Source organism: Mytilus californianus, unplaced genomic scaffold (assembly GCF_021869535.1).
Source record: "Mytilus californianus isolate M0D057914Y unplaced genomic scaffold, xbMytCali1.0.p SCAF_4, whole genome shotgun sequence".
Taxonomy (NCBI): Eukaryota; Metazoa; Mollusca; class Bivalvia; order Mytilida; family Mytilidae; genus Mytilus; species Mytilus californianus.
Window position 1 is genome coordinate 109,557,310 of NW_026262690.1, and position 25,118 is coordinate 109,582,427.

General features: G+C 31.6%; 2 protein-coding genes across 12 annotated transcripts in view; one reads left to right on the forward strand and one right to left on the reverse strand.

Moving 5' to 3' along the window:
- The window catches only part of LOC127739083 (cytochrome P450 2C29-like), a 480,581-nt gene that overhangs the window by 260,014 nt on the left and 195,449 nt on the right, over nucleotides 1-25,118 (forward strand). The window lies entirely within an intron of this gene.
- Nucleotides 15,585-25,118, reverse strand: part of LOC127739087 (leucine-rich repeat-containing protein 70-like) — a 48,904-nt gene continuing 39,370 nt past the window's right edge. For all 8 annotated transcript variants that reach the window (XM_052250673.1, XM_052250680.1, XM_052250679.1 and 5 more), the window contains 5 exons: nucleotides 24,503-24,648; nucleotides 19,706-22,595; nucleotides 18,838-19,025; nucleotides 17,629-17,731; nucleotides 15,585-15,969 (listed from right to left, as the gene is read on the reverse strand). In XM_052250673.1, coding sequence (XP_052106633.1) covers nucleotides 22,450-22,595; nucleotides 24,503-24,648 — 292 coding nt within the window. In that variant the 3' untranslated portion in view covers nucleotides 15,585-15,969; nucleotides 17,629-17,731; nucleotides 18,838-19,025; nucleotides 19,706-22,449. The remainder of the gene's footprint in view (nucleotides 15,970-17,628; nucleotides 17,732-18,837; nucleotides 19,026-19,705; nucleotides 22,596-24,502; nucleotides 24,649-25,118) is intronic.

Below are 25,118 nucleotides of genomic sequence, written 5' to 3' on the forward strand. Positions count from 1 at the left end.
AACATCACCGCACGTCAAACTTTGAACAACAGAAAAACTTGATTGGACATTGGTGACAATTTGTCACGCCCTCATGAATTGGCGTACGTCCTATCAAATACCTTCAGAAAGCTTCCATTGAAATTATTTTACACAAAAGTAACTGTGTATTTTATTTTCTTAATAAAAAAACAAAATGTATTTTGCGTTAAATGTGCAATGAAGCCACGGATTCGTAATCTTCAAAAATAGTTCAGAAACGGTTGATAAAATGTGGAATGTCTGAATAGAAATATAACAATTATGTCCAGTGCGCGTTTATAAAACGGACTCTATTCAGACATTTTAAGATACTATAAGTACTTGTTTTCTGTGTATAGAATTTTAGAGGTCAATACGACTTTTCATCAGTTGGATTTTCAATTTTAATAAAAAATGAGTTGGGTTTTCTTCTTTTCTTTAAATTTATATCGTGATTCTTTGATATTTCCCATTATCTTCTGAATATTTTTTAAGATGAATAATTTAAAATTTGTAAACCAAACATTTTTAATTTTACTCTGCGTTTATAAATAGCATTGAAAGTACAACATCTTATAAACGATAAACATTGATAGAGGCAAATGAGCCACTCTTTCTCATGTTGAGATGGAATATGTTCGTTATTTGATTTAATGAGTTTAACAATCGAAACCCCTGAAATATCGTCTCATGACAAGCACGAAAAATGGCGAAACTGAACTTCCAACAGCGGGCGATGATTTTTAATTATACAATATTCTTTCAATGGATTTTTTAAATGCAATGTAGAACTTATCAGTTAAGACATTTCTTATCCCTTTTGAAATTACTTAATCGAATATGAAGTCACATGCACGAAGAAGTTTGTCTGACGTGAAAATACGTAAGTCCCATATCTCACGGCTACATGGACACACACAGTGTACTGATCTTAATAATAAATTAATGTTTGCAAATTCGTTGTAAGAAGAAAGACCTTTTAACTTTATATCACAATAAGCATATCTAAAGTAAGTCGTCACGCAGCTCATTTATGAAGAAATGTCAAACTGCCACTACTGCTAGTTTGTACTCTATTGTCGGAGGACAACTGATTCAAAATAAGGGAGCAGTACCATTTTATTTTTAGGGGGCGGGGGGCTGGGGGGGGGGGGGGGGGGGGGGGGCTAGTATGAAATTTGAAAAAAGGGCATGACAGGAGTTTAGAGAAAAAAAGGCAGGATGGGCATCTTGCCAAAAAGAAAAAGGCATGATGACTTTATGTAAAACAAGTCAGGATAAATTAATAACTAAGAAAGGAAGGACCGAATAGAGTGTAAAATAAAAAAGCAGGACTATATTTACATTGAGTTTACATTTAAAGAAAAATGCAGGACAATATTTTTCATCCTATTACGCGTCATTGATGATCTGATCACTACAACGTTTCAGTTACAAAATATTCGTTCCCGTGAAAACTAAGATTTGTTTAACTTTCAAATTTCATCGAGGTCTCTTCTCAGGATAAAACGACCATCTGTATGTAGGCTTTAAAGTCGACAAGATAACAGGTCAATGTATTCAAGTGAATTTAAGATTTGTTGCAATTCTAAAGTACAATGGGTGAATCAATCTTATCTTTGGGCACCCTATAAACATGATAAAGTAAGGACGTCCGTGCGTGACCCATAGCATTAGATATTTTATGCATTTCATTGGATATTTTCTATCCCAATCCAGGCCAGCTAATAACCTATATTATTTACGTGTCTGAAGACGAATTTGTATAAAACATTGTGCTTGATTTTAATTTCTGAAAATTAAACTAAACTCAAGAACAGACCTTTTATGAACATCGGGTTGGAACTTTATCATGTGTGTGGATTCGGGATTTACACGTATTAAACTCTGGAATATATGATCAAACTTTTAGGGATTCGGGAAACCAATGTTTCAGCAAACACTCGTGAGGAAAACAAATAAAAAGAATCATTCTGTATCATAATTTTAATTTGTTAAATATTTGCAACTCTTAAAAAATTTCAAAACCAGCTGATTTTTTTGTATTTCTTCATGTTGAATAACTTTAAAAAAAAGTGGGCAGTGTGGCGGATTTACTGGGGGGCACAGGGGCACGTACCCCCCCCCCCCCCCCCCCCCCCCAGGTCCAGGTCACCAATACATTTTCTAACATGATTATATTGCTACTGAATATGCTTATCTAGAGTGGAAATTAATCACAGCTAGATGTGACTTCTTAACTAGCCGTTAATTAACCCCAGCTTCAACATGCGTGATTATGACAAGTTATCGGTGGGGCTGTAAATATTGACACGTGTGTGTAATGTCTCATTTTAAAAGATTTGATGTACATTGTACATGTACATGTTGATTGGAAAAACGAATATTTTTATTGGTTTTTAATACAATATCATCATCTGACCAGGAAAGAAATTACTAACCAAAATCTGTGTTTTAAATAAATATGTACAAATAAATGTTTAGTGCCAAGAATATTAGTATCGATGTATGGGATATGTCTTCATAACAAAATTCTCACATTATCATTTTTTTGATTTTTTCCTTCAAAACTGTCTTTTTTGTGACTTTATTCAACAACAAACTTTTTTTTCAAACAAGACTTTTTTATAAACTAAATGTCGTATTTTCTGTCCACTCCTATTTTCAAAGGAAACCAATAATTTGTTTTAAAAAAAACTGTCCCCCCCTCTTTCCACAAAAAAAGAATTTGGTTGTCATTGTTTCTTATTAAAACGCAATTGCATTTTAAAGAAGATAATCTGGAACTAATACGTTTATCCATTAGTTCCATCATACAGTAATATGAATGTATATCTTTCCTGTTTCAATTACAATGTACGTATATGTATGAGGCTAGGAAAAGGTTATCATTTATGAGGATATGAATGGGGTCAGAGACATATAATATATGTCTCTGATGGGGTTTAAAGAACAGAGAACCATGGGACCAATATATATAAATAAATATAGATAACAGAATAAAGAGGTGATTGTTTGTTGCTTAACGTTCAGTGGCAAATATTACATGCATGCTTAGGACAATTATTCATACAGATTAATTGGCAGAAGAATAAAGAAAACAGTGAAATGGTAAAAAAATAAAAGATATAGAACTATAGAAACGATGATCAGACTCCCCCCCCCCCCTCCCCCCCCCCCCCCCAATACACCACCACCACCCACACTCGCATATATACACCTCTAAATAAATATTTAATTTTGGTCTCATGGTGCCCCCCCCCTCCAGACATCAAGGATCCGCCCCTGATGGGGATGTACACGACTTCCCAAATTTAATCTAAAATTCAACTACGTTACTCAACACTTTTGATATTGAAACAATACGAGATATCAATATTTTTTTTTATCAAATTCGAATACTGGGAGCTATCTGAAGTCAGTTCATAGGACCTCAGTTTTAATATAGGCGTGGCAATCCATCACTTTTATCCAATCAACTGTCCTTAATAATAAAGATTGGCGTGCAATTGTGTCTGTATCAAGTTAGATAAATATAATCATATTTCTGGACGTACATATGTCGGGGTTAAGGCTATTTCATTCGATAGTAGTAGATGAAAAAAAAAAGAATTTTCTGGTTATATCTTTAATTTATAACTGAAAAAAAGTGGCATTAAATCGTAGAGGCAGTCCCACTTTATGTGAAGAATAGAACATATTGAGCTTTCTGGATTCTCTTCTGTCCACTAGCAAATGTGGGTCTGTATCACTGAAAATATATAACTTCCGGACTAGCAAACACGGGCAACCCAGTTACTAATCTTCCTGCTTCCAACTAAACGTCATGTTCTAGATTGTCGGAATCTTGTTGAGTACAACCATCCCTTAACTCATGTGCATATTCCATAATTGGTCTTATAAGTGTTAAGTTTATACGAGTAAGATAATTTCTAGTCAATACATATTTCAATTCTTTTTAGAAATTTAATCTTGTGCTTGCAGAATTTACCATTGGAATCAAAAGTAATCCTTAAGTGTTTATGACAGGAGACAATTCTACTACTTGATTTTGAAGTTCTATTTTAATATCATCTGGGGAAGAATTACAGGAGAATAGCATAGTAATTGTCTTGTTAGGATTAAAATCAATAAGCCAATCTTTAGACCATGCTGAAATTTGTTCTAAATCGCTATTAAAGACATCCTCTATTGTGTAAGGACTATAATACTTTAAAAATTAGAAAGGGATGTTTCATCAGCACACAATCGAGTTAGACTTATCAAATTACCAGCTATCTCATATACATAAATAAGGAATAGTAGGGAACCTAATACAGAGCCTTGTGGAACTTCTGCATTAATATTCTAAAAAGGCGAATATGAACTTGAAACAAAAACGCTTTCTTTTATATTTGAAATATAACTAATTAAGTGATTAAATACATTTTAAATACAATTTTTTCAAATACTTTTCCCACTGTTGATAATAATGAGATAGGTCTATAATTTGAAATCAGTGATTTGAAGCACAAATAAATTTACATACATTGTCAGATCAAAATATCTTAAAAACCCCAGTCCAGAGATACCGTATATATTCGACTGAATATACCAAATCGATAATTTTACATTCGTACTTGTTACGTAATAATATCTGTGTCCAGGTAAAAAGAACCAGCATGTGGTTATGGAACGCCACAGCTGTCTTATGTGGAACTCTGATATTACTTTATGTTGTTTTATTATTACTTGATAATATTTTGTCTTTACTTAATATGGTTTTGACATTACGTTATGATGTTTTGATATAACTCAATATGGAATAGTCATTACTTAATGATATTTCGATATTACACGATATGGTTTCGTATTGACTTGATATAGTTTTGTCATTACTCAATATGGTTTTGTCATTACTCGATGTGGTTTCACCATTATTTAATGTGGTTGTGTCATTAGTCAATGTGGTTTTAACATTACTTGATGTGAATGTGACTTTACGTTATGTAGTTGTTTCATTACATGATGTGGTTTTGTTATTTTGTAATGATGATTTGCCTATTCTTTATATGGTTTTAACATTACGTAATGATGTTTCAAAATTTGACGATTTTACACTACATGATGTGTTTGTTTCATTATTTGATGTGGTCCTGTCATTCTTTGATGTGGTGATCCCATTACTTGATGAGGTAAAATCACGTGACCAATTCGGAAAAACCTGTTCTATTTTTAGATAGATTTCCATGTTGTATGTGCCTTGGATGAGTGTGGCCATCCATCGAATAAGAGTTCGGGTTACTGTTTGAGTTAAACTTTGAGTTAGTCTTCGATTTCGAATTCAAGTCATTATTAGAATTAAAGTTTTAGTTAGCATTGAGTTTCGAGTTGGACTTCGAGTTTGAGTCACATTTAAAGGTAGAGTTCTAGTTACAACATTAAATTTGAGTCACTTTTTGAAGTAGAGTTTGAGTAAGATTCGAATTTAAGTCTCAATTAGATTAATTAAGATTATGAGTTGAAATTCGAGCTATCTTATATGAGTTCGTAATTGAATTTTCTATCGCGGAACAAGGACTTTTGCTCGGGCTTCCGAAAAGAGGGCTCCGGGGTATGCGTACAAAAGATAAACAATGTTACAGTATACAAAACGCAACATAGAAGTTGAAATAAAGCTAGATGTGGTGTGATTGATAATGAGACAACTATCCACCAGAGTTTAAATGCAGTGGATGTAAGAAATCATCTATAGGCAACCGTACAGCCTTCAACACACCGTATAGTCAGCTACAAAAGGCCACCATGCACCATGTGAAAAAAATCAAACGAAAAAACAAACGGTCTTATTTATTAATAAAAAATATACAAAAAAAAAATGACACACATTTATACAACGACAACAATTGAACTTCATGCTCCTGACTTGGGACAGGTACATAAAGAAAGTGCACGTGGCGGAGTTTAACATGTATGTGAGCGCTAAATCCTAACCTTACATCGGACTGTTACAGTTGTGTAACAGCACAACACGAGACAAAATGTAAACTAGACAAAGTGATGCCCCCGCACTGAACTCATTTAACTGCTTATACCCCAAAAATGACAAAAAAAAAGTTCAATTATCTCCCAAAAAGAGCAAAAGATAATAAAAATAAAAACCCTGACCACATGCACACCTTCAATATATGTACAAACAGCCAGCGGAGTGAAAAATTCCTAGCATTCAAACTATAGGAGGAGTTATCTCGAAACGCTCTTCTTATGCAAGTAAATTTCCCAAAAAGTTACCGTGAAAGTTCAACTATCTCCCAAAAGAGCAAATATTAATAAACATTAAACCCTGACCACATGCACACCTTCAATATATGTACAAACAGACAGTAAAGAGAAAACTTCCTAGGATTCAAACTGTAGGAGGAGTTATGCGGACTATATACCCATAATGGGACGGACAGACGGACGGACGGACGGACAGGGGTAAAACAATATGCCTCCCAACTTTCAGTCGCGGTGGCATACGAAACAGTTTCATTTGGCTGATTCAATAGATCGGTAAGACTGGGTAATATAAATCCATCGGGGTGATCTCGGATGCTCCAGAAAGGCACCCGTCGTGTTATTCGAGAAAGTACAAACCCAGTGATTTGGTTTTATTTGGTAGTTTACATTCAAGGAAAAGATGACAGTATTATGGTTACGACCACTGGAACATGTCCGTCGTCACATGTGAAACAGATATTCCAAAAAGCTTATTTTTCAATTAGTGCGAGGTAGATCAGGGAATTCAATTGATTACAAATAAAAGATTGATATTCGTATAAGTTCAAATGATCATTTACGCTAAAAAAAAATCTGAGAATTCTTATTTTATAGTATTGATGCTTTGTCGCTTAGTCCGAGCCCCCCTCCCCCGTTTACCTGTAACTTTAGTGTGAGTTGATTTGAAGTGTTTCATTTGTTAACAATAAAATTCAAGTCTTTTGATTTGTGTCGAGCCTGCGACATCAATGAAGCGGCAGTGAGACACAACAAACCTATATTTCGTCGTCGATAGTGGCGTCGGCGTCTCCATCTCCATTTTTTTTTTATTTCTATTGAGTTTAACCTTTCATTATACATGTTACTAAACATGTATGCCATCATAATTTTGTACTTTTAGAATATCATACTGTATTTGTTTACCTCGACTATTGTATCTGTATTTATATTGTATGTTTCTCTGTAAACTTGTATTTAGTTTTTAGAGAATAAAGTATCTATGTATCTATCTATAGATCGTTAGGTTTCTAGTTTTTTACATTTTTCATTTCGGGACCTTTTATAGCTTACTATAGGGTATGGGTTTTGCTCATTGTTGAAAACCATACAGTTTTGTTTTAGTTAAATAAAACCGAATTAAACTGTTTTGATATGATAAATTTGTAAACCTCCATGAAGTGTTTTAAAACTTGTATAGGGGTTATTCCTCAATTTCATGAAAAAGCATCTACAGAAAAACATTTTTTTTTTAATTTTGTTTTTACCGATAAATGTATAGATAAATGTACAGCCGATCAACATGACGCTTTTACACTTACATCAGCAATATCAGGCGAGACACATGGTTCCGTGGAATATTTTACAAATTTATTACAAAAATACTGCTTCCGTTTGAGAAATTAGAATAAAAACAACAGGACCAAGTGGTTTGGGGATATCCTAATTATGTCCGAAATACTGTAAACTTTTTAATACTTTTTTTCTTATTATTGTCTGCCGTTCCCCCTTTTTCATACCAAATAACTCTGAACAACCACTCGAACTTTAATTTGAACTTTAACTCAATTGATAGCGATACCCATGCAAAGCACATTAAACAAACGATATATTGAAATCTGTTTAAAAAAAGTACATATTGGTCACGTGGTTTTACCTCATCAAGTAATGGGATAACCACATCAAAGAATGACAGGACCACATCAAATAATGAAACAAACACATCATGTAGTGTAAAATCGTCAAATTTTGAAACATCTTTGCGTAATGTTAAAACCATATAAAGAATAGGGTAAGGCAAATCATCATTACGAAATAACAAAACCACATCATGTAATGAAACAACTACATAACGTTAAGTCACATTCATATCAAGTAATGTTAAAACCACATTGACTAATGACACAACCACATTAAATAATGATGAAACCACATCGAGTAATGACAAAACCATATTGAGTAATGACAAAACTATATCAAGTCAATACGAAACCATATCGTGTAATATCGAAATATCATTAAGTAATGACTATTCCATATTGAGTTATATCAAAACATCATAACGTAATGTCAAAACCATATTAAGTAAAGACAAAATATCATCAAGTAATAATAAAACAACATAAAGTAATATCAGAGTTCGACATAAGACAGCTGTGGCGTTCCATATGTGGTATATATTCTTAAGTGTTTATCACCTTCCATTATACATCTGACGATGACATTTAGCCTTAGGGCCATTTTGTTTTCGCAACGAAAAACAAAATATCTAAAATTTTATATAGATAACATTCTGTTGAAAAATCATTTTAAAGGTAAACTGATAAGCATAACGTCCTCGCAATTTCTTGTTCAGATCCAGGGACACAGATGTCAGAATGAATAAGAAAACACTAAATTCTTAAATAATATATTGTAAAATGGACAGCAAGCACATTTTGATAGACAAGTGTACTAATAGATTTTCTTGTGTATTTTCTATGTTCTGGAAACTTCAACATCCCATCAAAAATACTTAAAATAAAGTCTTAAGTTTTATAAATTAAATGGTTTTTTTTTTTAAATATTAATTGCAAGGATGCATGAACATTGCACCTATCGTTTTCGTATATTTCTTTTCCGCCATGCATCAGTTTAATGTTTACTGTGACTTCTATAATGCTTAAAAAATGATGCAATTATATTATCAATCTAAAAATTTTAATCGTGAACAACAACACAAATAAATTATATATTAAATGACTGAAGCAATTTAAAATTCTAAAGGATATTGTTACAATATTGCCGAAAACTGAGACTACTATAACTGTTATAGTAGTCTCAGCCGAAAACAATACGAAATTGATAAGCAAGTATGACAAACAAATCAAAAAATTTGTTGTTTGGGATTATTCATGGTTGACTAGTTCTATATTAACCAGTGGCACGTGTCCTAATTATTAAGAAAAGGGACAGAAAAGTATTAAACAGAAATTACCGGTTTTTCAAAACTATATTTTCAAAATTCACTGCATGATTTAAACAGCTTAAAAGTGTTTCATTTATTTTATCTTTGTGCGTATACGAAAAATTGATAGCAAGTTAAACTTCAATGTACATGACTTACGAGTATTAGATTTCTTGTGAAATTGATCGATGAGCGGCTTTTTACAAATACCGAAAAAAAGAATACGGCGTAAACGTCAATCAATGGACAAGCAACCCAACGAGAAAAATAAAATTTAAGAGGCATCTATAACTGGTTTTGAGTTGGAGAAATCATTCAATGCCATATGATTCTATTTAGGTTTCTGCGTTTTTCGATTTACGAATAAGTCAATTAGAAAAAAAATAAGTAATTGAAGCCAAAAAAGAAGACAAAAAAGATACATGAAATAAAGTAATAACATAAGTTTACAAATACGTACCTAGGTGCATGTAATAAAGCAACATTTGAACTTATTATAGAAAAAGGAGAAATTAAATGGAAACATAATGCGCGCTGTTAAATCATGCTTTGCAAGGCTGTTTACAGATGACTCGTGCACAATCATTTTGAATGGTGAATAAGATCACATACATGCATTAAGCACTCAGAAACTAGCCCGTAAATAGCTAGGAGGAGGGAATCCAGTTATTAATTAAATATCAAAACGGTGTGCAGAAATACCGCAAAGGACTTCTTAGTGCACTAAGACCAACGTGGTTGCACTAAGGACACTAAACGATGTTTTAAGACCACAAAGAACATGGATAAAAGAAGAGTATATGACTCATAAATATAAAGTTTGGTGTGAATAGATTTTATTATTTTGAAGTTAAATGACTTTGTAATCAGCGCGTGCCACTGGTACAAATCCAGGATAGTTTAAGAAAGTTTTTTTAAAAATTTAAAACTTTTAACCACAGAGTGAAAATAATGTTAGCTGGCAGAAAAACTCCATTTATAAATAAAATACGATTTATTCTACAAAATTTACTTCTGGATACTATCTTGTGATCATAAACAAGCTTCTATCCAAGTTTGGTAGAAATCCGGGATATTTAAATTTCAAAAACTTTAACCACAGAATGAATGTAATGTTAACTGAGAGAAAAAGTCCGTTTATACATGTAAGTAAAACACAGATAACCAGGATTTTTTTTCCAAACTTTACATCTGGATACTATCTTATGATTTTAAACATTCTTCTGTTGGTAGAAATCCTGGATAGTTTAAGAAAGTAATTCAAATTTCAAAAACTTTAACCACAGAGTGAGTATGTGGATGTCGCAAGCCAACGCCGACGACGGAATGTAGGATCGCTATACGTCTCGCTTTTGCGACAAAGGTCGCAGGCTCATCAAAAATGTAATAAATTGTTATACTTTGAACATGTGTATCTAATGTGCTGGTAAACAAGTATATACATTCTAAAATATTTTTTAATAAAAAAATACTAGAGAACTATAAAAAAGTGAAGTTTACAACAACCAAGAGAAATTAAAAGGAAAAAAAAAAAAATAGTAGAACAAACATTATTACATTGAACTAAAAAATTTATAGTAGTCTCAGAACAAACAGACGAAAAAAATCAGAGAAAATTGAAATATCATAAACATGTTAATTTAAAATACAAGCGGATTCAAAACGGGTCAAGGTTGAACGAACATGAATTTCTATCGATTACACCAAGGAATTGTATATTTAAAAGGAATGGAAACGCGACTCGAGATCAATCGGGATACCCACAGAGCACCCGCAGAGCTATAATCCATGTCTGACTCGGTCGGAAGTATGATGAATAATATAAAGAATCATGACGGTGGTCCATTTCCTGTCATATAGATCATTCTTTTAAATTCACGGGGTCATCTTGCTAGAGAAGATATAACGGAGAGAGAAACCCAAAATCAAGAATAAACTTCCATTCCGTGAATAGTTAAGGCCTTAGGTGTCATTTTAATGCCTCATCGAACATACGTTTGTAATATTTTATTATGAAAATTCTTATTAAAATAGACCTCGGTCTTGAAACTTGAGCGAGTTTCATCCAGATTACAAAACAAAAATACAGTGTTTTGATTTTTTCTAAAAGCTCGGCAACTACGAAGTACACAACAAAATAGTTGAGATCATTATGAAGCTGAAACCTTATTATGCCATTTTTTAAAGTTTCTGGTAACATTTCTGAATTTTCTACGATTTTTCGAAATTTCAGTTTTGAATTTCATTATTCTGTCAAAACACGTCTTTCAATCTGGGAGTGTAATACGATTTCTTCTAAATATTGGAAAGTAGAAAGAATAAAGTGAGAAAATGAGATATCATTTTAAAGAAGGAATATTTTCCTACAGTTTGGTATAAATTACGAATGCTAAATGATATTGGTACAATGTAAATGATTTTATTTCGAAACATGTTGAAAATTTTAAGTAGTGCGTCAATAAATACACCAACATGCCGTATTCTGGTAAGGGTTAAATAACTACTTTAAATAGATGTGACATTGACATACAATTAAAAAGCTTAGTCTTTTTTCTATCACATAGTGTTGGTTTTATGAAAATGGTGATAAAAACGAATTTGCTATGATTTTTCAAAATCCCATGTTTATAGTTCACATTGACGCCATTTTGTTCAGTCAAGTTCCACACCGACGAAGTCGGAAATTACAGGCAAGAAATGTATATAAGACTTCCGATTCGGATTGATTGTGCCGTTTTATACACGATTTTAATCATTTATTTTTTTGTCAAATACTATTTTTATACTTACTCGTTGTTTGGTATTGTAGTATGCCATTATTAAGCTTTGCAGCAAATTACCACAAGCTTAAAAGCAAAACAGTTCCTTCCTTTTTTCTAGAAGAGCAGTAGTCTTAGAGGTCGCAAAATATTCCTTCGGTGTTAAAATAAATAATATGCGAATGTCGAAAAGTTTTAACTGTTTCTAATTAAAAAAAATTATTGCATCACGACACAATTTAGCATTTATTAACAGGTGAGCTCGGCGTGATTTCTTTTTGACACCTTAAATCAGGGACAGCCTATAGTTAGTATACACTGTTCCTGCTAAATATATATACGAAAAAAATTAGCTTATCAATGATACATGATAGATTATACATGCAAATTGGATATCCCATACTGGTGTTTATTATAACACCTATTATCTAAGTTCTTTTATCTAGATAAAATACTTCATCTGTTCACGTACTTCCTTTATACTTTTCTATACCAGTCATATTCCAAAATTGAAAAGTTATTTTTTAAACTTTTTACATTACCTTAAATCTTTTTAAAAACTCGTATAATGTCAGATTTCATCTATTAATTGATCTTAATTGTTGCATACCTTCGTGAAATATCAAGAGGAGGTACAAGAAAAAAAATGTTTTTCAGAAGTAACTTCGTTTAATGATTAAATGACCAAGTTCGATAACTACTGCCAGATAAGTAATGAGCCAGTTAGAGCGACGGGATGTAATTAACACACAACCCAAGTCAGAGATGCATCATACAATTTTCTTTGAAGTCGGCCGCGTTTCCATTCCTTTTAAATATACAATTCCTTGATTACAAAGGTGACAATCAACGGAGGGTGGCGCGTGTCGATAAAACATTAAATAAATTTATAATTACTAAAGATATGATTATAAAATTTGAAATTATGTTCCTTTAGAAAGTCTCCTTCTATATGCCATGTTTTTTGTGTCAATTCTATCATTCCATCAGGACTGGTCCTTAGTGCAAAATTTTGTTCTTAGTGAACAAGTAGAAATACCGCAAAGAGCCTCCTTAGTGCACTAGGAACAACAAATAAGTCTATAACATTTGCGCAATTAAATGCTTGTTTTATTGGCGCAAATGAATGCTGCAGTTTTTAAAATAAAGTGATACAAAAAAAGAATTGGCGTAATTAATTTGCGGCGCAAATTAATTCTTTTTCAGCGAAATTGGATATCGGCCTTCAAAACACCGTGTGTACACTAACAAAACAGTATTCATCTTTTACGCTGTCTAGCCTGAGAATAAAAGTTTTGGCAATTTGTGTAGGATTTTAATTTTAGAATGTAATGAACAAGTAAGAAGATCATTAAAAACCTTAAGTGAATCGGAAAATGAGCTATGCACGATAAAAGGAAATAGTTTGGTGCGTCGATATGAAATTTCATAGAGGCATGTGATATTTGTAAAATTTTAAGTCTTTCAATAACAACCATTTGTAGAACTGATTATTTCGATCCTTCAAATATGCGTAAAATAATTAAAATTTATATTATTTAGTCTCTTTCATATATACAATTGCAGTATGTTTATAAATACTGTAGATTTGTATTTGATCATCGATTGCATGCATGACGTCCAGTGACAAATATTTCATGTATTCGTACACAGAACAATATAAGAAAGAAGAAATATAAAAAACGGTAGAGTTATTTTTTTAATTCTGTATTTTACTCATACGTGTACTTAAGCACTTTTCACAGTCAAAATAACAGTTTTAACACCGACAGCAGGAATCACAAGCGACGTGTAGAAGTCTTCAACGAATTTTTATATATCCCTGGCAATTTTCGGTTTATATCAGACTGTGACATTGAGGGGAACAAATACCATAGATGTCTTGTCTTTTTTTTAAATACATTTAGATATAAAACGTGTATCTCATATAAAGCCTCATTTATAGAACATTATATATAATTTATTGTTTCAAGGAAATATTTGATGGAGGAGAGAGAGAGAAAGAGAGAGACTTATTCGCGGTATTTCAAATTGGTCTCATGTTATTCATGTCAAAATGTGATGTAAGGAAATGTTTCCCCTTCGTTTTATATAGCAGGGTATTCTATAATGATATTAGTTGCAGATTTTTTTTTCTATCGGTAAGAAATGGTTTACAGTTCGAAATCTACGTTAAGTTATAGTACATTTAAAGTAAGTTTATTGCATTGCTAAACGTTTCTCAATCAAGATAAAACGTTTACAACCAATACTATTTTTACGACTAAATATGTTTTATGTAAATAAATAGTTCACGTTTCAATTAACTAAGGGTATTGTTTAGGTTAGTTTTTTTTTAACATTTTATAAGATCGAATTTGAAATGATTCAAAATTACAAAAAGACATCAAGAACTACGCAATTAGTATGAAACAAAATATATAGTAAATAAGATAACTTATTTGCTTTAATTAACAAGTGAAATGTTTCCAATCCAATCTTTCCACTCTAATATAGTCCAAAAGGTGACAAAAGGATATAAATATGGTCACTAAAGGTTTTCTTACGGCTGGCAGTAAAACAAAACTTGCCAAAGTGGGGGCATCCGTTTGGTTGTTTGGGATATACAAGTACGCAACCAACTTTCAATTGTTTTTTTTCTATCCTGCATCTTTTTATATTAATTTATTTTAACTCAAAATAATAATTGAAATAACTTTCTAAAATAAAACCCTAACATATATCAGACGCTTAACAAAACGATATACCATACGATAGATGAAACGCTTAACGATATCATATACCATACGATAAACGAAACGCTAAACGCTAAACCATACCATGTACCATACGACAAATAAAACGCTTAACGATACCATGAACCATACGATATACAAAACCCTAAACGATGACATTTACCATACGATGAACGAACGATGAACGAACGCTGACCGAACGTTGTACGGACGCTATACGAATGATGTACGAACGATGACCGAACTCTATACGAACGATTCCCGAACGCTGTACGTACGATTCCCGAATGAAAAAAGTGTTAACTTTTACGTTACAGGGACTGTATATGAGGCTTCTCTTTCTTAAGCATTATCACGTCGGTATGAAACATTTGTATACTTTTACAATCTAACTGAGTTATAATTTTGCTTATATTTCCCTACCAACAGCCCTTGAACATTGTTTGGAATTATACACGAATACAACCACTTGTTATCGATGTTTTGCAGTTATTCATGGTGACCGTGGACGTTAAAATCATCTTCCTCCTGTAATCTGAAGGGTACTCCGATTCATGATAAATCAATGACATTTCGAATTGAAATATTCTAGATACTAGTAGAAGGAAATTGTTATTGTGAATTGATAACCTTGATTATAGGATTAAAAGACAGTTTTTCATGGTGTTTAAAATCCTTGACTTTCACACTAAGATGGTCACTCTGCATTCATCCAGGCTGGTGACTGGCAAGAAAACACTTGGCTGCATTACCCACCACCCTCCCGATTATCAAGATTTGAGCTGTTCTTTTCTTTTCCTTTTTTCCTTTCCTATTTTCTTTTCCTTTTCCTTTTCCTCTTTTCTTATCTTTTTTTCTGTTTTTTTTTCTGTTTTTTTCTTTTCTTTTTTCTTTTTTTCTTTTCTCTTTTCTTTTTTTTTTTTTTTTTTTTGTTTGTTTTCTATTCTTTGTCAACATTTTTACCATTTATTAACCTTTTTATACTCTTTTTCAAGTATATACTAAAAGTTTTCAAATTATATAACTACGTTTACAGATAGTGTTAATATAACATTCTAAAGTAATAACGTAAAAGTCACAAGGTTCTGATGATGTTTCTACTAGAGTCCTTTCAAGACATTGATTCATCTTTGTCAGATGATTTAAGCTTTGATTGCTTAAAGGGCTCGTTCGTCTGAAATCTGGCATGGTTGAAGCTTTGGTCCTCTTGGTTTAATACAGTTTCAATTGTCTTGTTTCCTGTGTCTTTCAAAAAGCACTTCAAATGTTCTCCAACTCTGTCATACGTTTTCTGTAAAAGATATTGAGTAATACAATTATGTTTTATACGATAACAATTAAAATCTTTCATTGACGTATAACACGGCAAGATGTACAATGATGTAATGTCGTACATTATCTAAAATGTGATTTTCATTAATTGAAACGATTTTGTAGCAGCATCATCATTTAAAATAAAGTTTTTCTCTTTAACGTCACTTCAAGTTAATTTGTAATTCCTATTACTGCTCCTCTTCTACTTTATCTCCTGATGATTTCACTTAGTATTATAAGATTTGTTATTTTTATGGCTAATTTATAGCAATTTCAAGAAAGGTAAACACACAACTATTAGTTCTTCGAACTATGCCCGCAACATTCTAAATCCAACTCATAAAAAGCAATGCGAAAGTATATGAATTGCAAAGCGAACAATCGGGAATAGTAAACATATTACTACTGCTGTCATTGATTCGACAGATAAGTACTAGTATTCTACAACGTAAATACACTGGTTTTAACCAATGTAATTGTACAAATAGAAAGGTAAAAGTACCATCTGTAGTCTAGAAGTCAAACAGTTGGTCAATGGCCTCCATCACACTTTTTATAAATTTGCATTATAATTTTGGGGCTACAAATTAAGGATACAACCCCCTCCCCCTCTTTGCCTGTTGATTCATACGCCAGTGATTAACTGCAAAATACATTTAAGTTATGACAGTTGAAACACTATGAAATATTGCCTTATACACAAAGAATATATGACGTCTAGAACCGTTGATGTTGTAGAGTTTGCGTTTCAATCATTATTGTCTAAGGGTTCCTAATGATAAAGTTGAAATCATATCGTCGAAATTTGAACATACGCCATGATGATTTGCTTGGAATTCTGATAGCATCTAAAGCAAATCTTGAACTCAAAGTAGATTAAAATATCGGTTGAATAAATACTGGATAGTTGTGGTAAAAAGAAAATCTCAAACCACCTGCAAATGACGTATTATTGATAAATTTGCATAGCTAAAACTGAGTTCAAACTCTTCAAGATTAAGTCAGCGGTTTTAAGCATGTTTAAAAACACTTAAATACAAATATTTATAAAGGTCTTTTAAAGTCAATATGTGTATCTATCAGACAATGTTATCTATCAGATAAAGTTGATCGTTAACATAGCTGCAGAAGCATGAAGGGATGCATACTCCCAGAATCTAAAGTTGAATACAATCAGCTTGGCCGTTGTTGCTTATTTGTCAAGTCTGAATTGACGCGACAAGACAAGCCCTATATAACTGTATGGATTGATTGATATTAGTCCATGCTGGGATTCGGAAGTGCACATAGAACCTCATCTTTTCAGTTTAAAGGTTAAGATTTGAATTATACATTTGTTAAGGAGCAGATAGGAATAGTTTAGTTTCCTGTTCGGTGGATACAACATGTACAAGCGCAGTATTAAGAGAATTTTTAGAATTTATCAATATAAACATCCTGTATAACAATGTGTAATGAACTTTGACGTTTTTCTATCGCAGTAAGAGAAAATTCGAGGAAGACGTTTTGGTTCGTGTGACTGTTAACAATAAAGGTTTTTAAGATATTCATATCATTGCATAAATGAGTGATTTGTTCAAGAAAGATTGTCTTTAACCTAAATATCTTTTATAGTACTTTTCTTTAATAATATTACCTTGGACATCAAAAAAGTATTCGCACATCAACAAATCAGCTTATCCAGAAATTAACACCAAGTTGATTTTTCGATGAAAGTTGCTTGTAATGTATCAAACTATCTAAAAATGAAATTAAAATATAATTAGAAAAGTACCCTCAATACGAGTAAGAGTAAATTTTAAGAGTGAAACATGTAAATAAACTCTAAAGAATATAAACAAAACTTGATTTTGTCTTTTCAATATTTTAATTCAAGTGTCACCGATACGTTTTTGAAGACAGAACGCGCGTCGGGCGTACACGATTTTAACTTGGTATCTATGGACAGGTTATCTACACGAAGTTTTTCAAAGTATGTTTAAAGAGAATACGTTGAAGTAAGGATACACTTTTACTAGGATAACTTTAGATATACAAGGGTAGTCTTTCCAAAACAAAAATGTACAATAGTGTGAATACTAGAAAAAAGTATTCACATGACAACCATTTTGTTTACCCCGTATGCCAAGCATTAAAAACTATGGATTTTCAACTGTTTAAACAGAATGCTAAATATTTAATGTTTTTATTAAGAAAAGACGAAGACATGCCTTTAATGAAGAAATAATTGGAAGCACTTAAATTTATTCACTATTGTAAATATGCTTAAGTTATGCGAGTTGTTTAGGTTTGTTTTATTATATATTGCCACATTCATTTGGTTTAAGCACAAACATCAATACAGTTTATAATAATTGTCTTTGTACTGGCAATTGTAATTTTGTTGACTTTTATTTTGTTGTTGATAATATAAACAAAACATGAAATTTGAAAAAAACAAACTTCTTCTGATGTTTATAGTTTGTCCAAATGTTGTTTTGTAACATGACTTTCTGAGATTAACTGGACTTGATTACTGACAAACAAATTTATCTTTGCCTTGTTCCAAATGCAACCAACGAAGGCAAATTGTCCAAACCCAAATGTTGACGTTGATATTACATTTTGAAAGATATTGTATCTATAATTACCAAGTCTTTCATTAAAGTGATTATACTTCCCCTTAATAAATATTCTTCTGTAGATATTAAGCACTATTGTAAATAAAACATAGATAAACCTATCAAATGTATTTGTATGCTCAGGAATCATAATATACTACTACAAAACTGTAATTTGAATGAAAAATTTCTATTCATTTAAAAAATAGCAAAGCAAAATGCATTGATTTCGAAAATAGTCTTACGCTCTGGTTGTTCGTCCTTTATAACATTTCCATTTTATAGTGTTCGTATTTTACGTATTGTTGTTCTCACATCATCTGAAGTCAGCTAACAAGCCGGTAGATATATGTTTAAGAACCTTCACTTGATGGACGGTTTACCCATAAAAGGAAATAGCTAGCTTCTGTCATGCGAGAAAATGCGTTCCTGTCTGTAAAAAAGTAAATAAAGATTTGGTGTAGACCAGATTTTAGGCAATATCTCATATTTAAAGCACCGGAAATAGTGAGGATGAGATTCAGAAGATGATGGTTAAATTTAAGAAAAAATACATCCACAGATGTAGAAAAAAACAAAAAGAAGTTCATACGAAACATTGAGTTCCTTTTTTAAAACCGATTAAAAATGTCATTTTTCTGTCAAAGCTATGTTAAACGTGACGAAATCAAACCCCATAAGTAACTTTTGATATTAAAAAACATGGATTTTGGTTACAGTACATTTATTTTGCTATAGTTTTATTTGTGTCTTGGAGGATGCCTTTGAAAATTGGTCTGTATATTTTCCTTTCATTAGAACACACTTGAATATTTGTATTGATTTACAAAATGACAGATACACACTCACGGTTTTCAAACGGTGTGTCACAAAAAGCTATACCGTTACAAGTTCTGGCATTTTCGATGTGCACATTAATAACTTTGCGGATTGTTTTGTTTTTTGTTTTAATTTTCTGCTAAAGCTTAAAACTTTCACATGATTAAGCTTAAAAATTGACAAGTTTGCAAAGGACTCCGTTTGCAACAATCGATCCAATATTCACCTTTAAACGTAAATCAATTAAAAAAAAACAATTTGTGGACTAATTGCTACTAATATAACCATACCTACCGTTTAACCCCTCATATTCTTTGTATTATTGGCAAATCATTCAGTGACTTTCAACAGCTTGTATCTAAAATGTAATATGGTTACCCTCCAATTCTTTTTTCAATTTTTTGCTGTATTCTAACAAGCGGAATTCAAATTTAAAATTAAAAAAAAAAGTCTGTATAGTAGAAGTTTAGCATGAAAAAATATTATCAAACATTAAAATTACAAAGATATGGCATTAAATGCCCTAAAATAACATGATCGCACATACATGGACAATGGTTCATCTATTATGTAATCTCTGACAGAAATATAGACTGACCAAGATAAAAAGACATAAGTTATGCTATCCAAGTGCAACTATATATGTTGATTTATATATATATATATTTGTATATAACTATATAGAGGTATATTTAACATTGTCATAAAGCGCGGAGATTTGGCTAGCCACAAAAACCAGGTTTAATCCACCATTTTGTCTTAAAATGTCCTGTATCAAGTCAGGAATATGGCAATTGTTAACTTATATTTCGTTTCTATGTATGTTGCATTGTTGTCGTTTTTTTCTTACACTTCTGTGTTCTGGTATTTCGTTGTTTTCCTCTTGTCGATGATGTGTTTCCCTCAGTTTTAGTTTGTAACCTGAATTTGTTTTCTCTCAATCGATTTATGACTTTTGAACAGCGGTATACTACTGTTGCCTTTATTGATTTATAGTTAACACAAAGTCGGAATTGTTTCTTTTTATTCCTAGATCTACGTTATTGATCCATTTTTTGGGGGGTTAAACACGTAATTCAGAGGATATCATCGAAAAATAATCAAAACTCTTCATAATGTTAATTCACCTGTGAACTCTAGACTTCAAAATATTAAAGTTAACTACACCTGAATAAACGAAATTCTTTAAGATTTCAATATAGCTAAAAAAAGATAATAAAAATAAAAAACAAGCAACACTCAAACTGAGCGTAATACGGAAATCACACTTCCATAATTTTAAATGAATGCAATGAGGTTATGATAGTAATATGTACGAACTACTTGTCTGGATAGTAAATTTGAATGACCGATAATGATTGGTTTTTCACAGATGACTACGGACATGTGCTATGTCGCAGCAACAATTCCGTCAACGTTTCCTCTGTTGTGACGTCACAAAATCCGACTTATCACCAACTTTTTCTATCAGTGCAATATGAACTTCTTACAGGTTTGGCGCACCTTAATTTCGAGGATTCATGCTGATCAATCTATAGTTTTGTTTTATGGATCAAGCTTGAAATAATATTGTTGTTGTCTTTATCATTTCCACTTATGGTGTAGATCGCGTTTCTTTTTCACATTAGAGCTGTAGTTTTTAAATTGAAAATAATTTGAATAAAAGTTATAGTATATGAAGTATTGTGTTTTTTTTTATTTCACATAATCACAATAATGTCCATACTTGTGAAATACAAGAATAAAAATATTTTTATTTACATTGTATTTACATACGTCATTGATCAAATTGATTCGTTCAGTGTTTATTCACCTGCTTTTGTCATTTGAATTTTGATATTTTATAGTATGTCTTTCTTTGTTGTGATGTTACACTATGATCTTGATGTATTGTTTAAATTTTCTTTACTGATGATGAAAATAAATACATTTATCAATTGTTACTTGACCTGGATGTAATAAAAAGAAATTTAAAGTATTAGAATAGCATAAACTATGCAATACATTCACTTGAAATACAAAAACAGTGTTTAATAATTAAATAGCAGTTATTTTTTCATTGATATAGCTTCGACAACATTAAATTAAATTCTCTCTTTCTATATAGGTAACGTTAATAAATGCGTATATTATAACAAAGCAATTTGCAAACATTTACATTTAGACTGAAAATCATTATGATAGCAATAAATGGGAAGTTTTAATATAGATAAAGATGATTTTGATATTTTTGTTTTCGTTTACAAATCTGACTGATTTCAACGATAGAGCTAAGGGCTTATCTTTACCCAACCTACTTTCAATAGTAGATTGTATACATGCCTCTGGAAACCCTCTTTTAATTGTTTAGTTCATTCTCATCCGAATTGTACAAGTAATATATCATACCAAACACCGGTGTGCAATACACACCTTACAGTTATGATTAAAGAAATTGTAAATAATTCAATAAATAAGGTATGCGTGTTAAGCTTAGCGTGCTCTTTAAATTACAAATTGCTTTTGAAGATATAACCTTATTGTACATGTTGTATCCACTAAGCATTGACCATAACATATTATATAAAGTTAAAGTATGGTCTGTTTTAATCATAAATAAATCATATCAGTATCAATTGGATAATGCAGTTCTTTTTTTAGTTTGCATTCACCAAATATTAGTTTTGTTTTAATGATAATAGTTGTATTTTCATCAGAGTTTGATAGGTATTAGCACTGAAACATGGTATAGAGGCTTAGGAGAGGTTTGAGATCTCACAAAACCTGTTTAACCCTGCCGCATTTTTGCAAGTCAGGAGTATCTGTTTTTTTTAGTCTTGTATGTTTTTTTTTACCAATTTTAGTTCATTTATATGTTTTGAAGTTTAGTGTGACGTCCGTCACTAGTTCACATTTTTGTTTCAGGACCAGCTGAAGCCTGACACCGGATGAGGGATTTTCTTGCTGTGTTGAATACCCATCGGTAGCCTTTGGCCGTTTTCTCCTTTTTGGTCGGATTGTTGTATTTTTTGACGTATTCCCCATTTCCATTTTCAATTTTATAACCTTTCTATTCTGTGTATATTCCATTTACCTGTACATGTAGTACCAGTCCACCCGCCGACGCACGAGCATACTAAATCAACATAGCTGTTTTGACTACAAGATCCACCATTTGAACAATAGTCAGGATAACACGATTTGTCTGTGATAAGTGTAAAAATAACAATTTGAATTGGAATATGCAATTCTAATGTTTTCGTGTAGGTAAGGCATGACAAATAACTAAAAAATAAAATTATAGAAATAAATAAAAGTTACCAATTAGTTGTGCGTTCTTAACGTACTTTTGTCAATTGTACTCCGATCACTTTTGTTAAAAAGAAATATACTGTTCTGTTCCTAGCGTCGTGCTTTTTATTTGTTATTTTTGTGTAATCTACCATTTATCACTTGATCCAATTGTTATACGTTTTGGTTGAGGACGCGTTTTTTCTTCAAATTTACATGTTAGTCAATTACAGTGAAAACCGTTAATTGAGTAGACACCAACTGTAGATAGGCAATAAGAAACACATACAGGAAGAGGAAGATAGGATCCCTTATTTCTTTACTGGATTGAAAAAAAACCAAGATAACACCTTTGATATTTCTGCTAATTATACTAATTAAAGAATATTGTGGAATTATCTTGACACTTTAGTTATAAAAGTCATTTTTTATGTCACTTGATGCCATAAATATTTCGACATTGACGTGTTAACATTAATGACAATAAATCATTTTTTTTATCGTTTTTTTTTTCCGGTTTCATCGAAAAACACGGTTTTTCTCTTACAAAGATATATGCGTATAACAAGGAGATATATACATGTAAGACCATGTCAAAAAATAAAAACAAATGAAACAACAAGCAGCAATTATTTCAATGAAAAAATCGATGGAGATATATTAATATCCAATAAAAACTGAAATTGTGGAAAAGTGAACTTTCATAAAAAAGGATTATTATCCAGTTTTCGGAAGATTTACTTTTATTTTTGTTTTACGCCAACGATTTGGATTGTATTTATTCACAAAAACACAGTTTTTGTTGGCACTTAAAGTGAACATATATTTCCTAAGCCTATCGTTGTTATAGCTCTTCTATGTTTCTTCATTTTTCTTTTGAAATTTGCGTTATATTTGTGTATACTAGACTAGTTTGAATGATATATTCATTTCTTGTTTGCACAAATTACGAGTCACCTCAACGTATATCTAAAAAATATAACGATCCTCTTTATTAATGTAAAAAAATACTTATCAGCCTCCATTTGTTTCATCTTTATATGCAAATATAGATTCCTTCACTGCAACAACAAGTGTTTAACGATATTTTTCTCCACTCGAGGCAGTTAAATTTTAATATTTAAAGCGCGAGGCTTGCCGAGCTTTCTAAATATTTAAAATTTAACTGTTGAGAGTGGAGAAATATCGTAATACATGAGTTATAGTGGTTGAATCTGTTTCTCAAATGATTTTTATCCTACCTTTTTTAAAGATTTGCAGAAAGTTGTGTTCTCTATATGTGACGTCATAAGGCATGGTCCCCTTTTTTCAGGACGTCACAATAGGGAAATTCAGAAGAAATCAAGAAAATTTAACGTCATAATTAAATTTCGACCAATCATTTGCTGAAAACAGATAATTCACTAGTGATGAGAAATATTTTCTCAGACCGCTCAAGAAATGTGAAAATAAGACAAACATTAGAGAACTAGCTTTTTCTCTCGCAACGTGAAGATTCATCAAGTGTTATCAGTAAAATTTATTTCATGATAGATATAGGAAGATGTGGTATGAGACAACTCTCCATCCAAGTAACAAATCATGATACACGCATTAGTAGAATTGTAAACGGTCACATTTTGCTCATATCATATACATAGTTCGCTTCTTTGGTTTTTTATGACCACATCTATATTTTTTCATTGTAACGTCTTTTGTAATTAAGTCAAATGACTGTATTCAAAACGCTTAAATTACACATGTTGTTCAATATAAGCGATTTTTTTTATTATCATTGTCTTTCTCTCCCGAGAGCTCTTTTTTTATCATCAGAATACTTACAGGTACAGTTATCGAAATCACTTTCTTGAAGACTTGACAGTATAACATTATCCCGATCCAAACAGGTGACAAAATCTTCATAAAACGACTGTGATTTTACCCAGGACCAAAACGGAACGTTGCAATCACATACTAGATCAAGATCTCTGTTAGAATTTGAAGTGATTAAATTTAGCATCATGTATTTTTGATTACAGTCTAGCTTAGTATGATATTACAATTCAAAAACACATAATACAACACATTCGTAATTAAGTTTTTAAACTGTTAAATATATAAAAATACGGATATTTGAATAAATTAGAAATATAAATATACACAAAGAAAAAAGTTATGCACCCTCACGTTTTATCGAATTGACCAATATTACAATAAGGATCATGGGATCCCGAAACAAATGGTAGCAAAAATAGTAATGCAACCTGTTAGGACCTAACATTAGCTTTAAGAAAAACACAGGAAGTTGCAACAAAAATGATAATTTATTGAATAGATTGTCACAAAACCACAAGCCCAGTTTGAACACTAAAACATGTCCATTTTTAGTATTGACCGTCTGAGTTCGTTTTGCATAACACTATTGTCATTTCACTTAGAAAACGTTCATTGTAAGTCT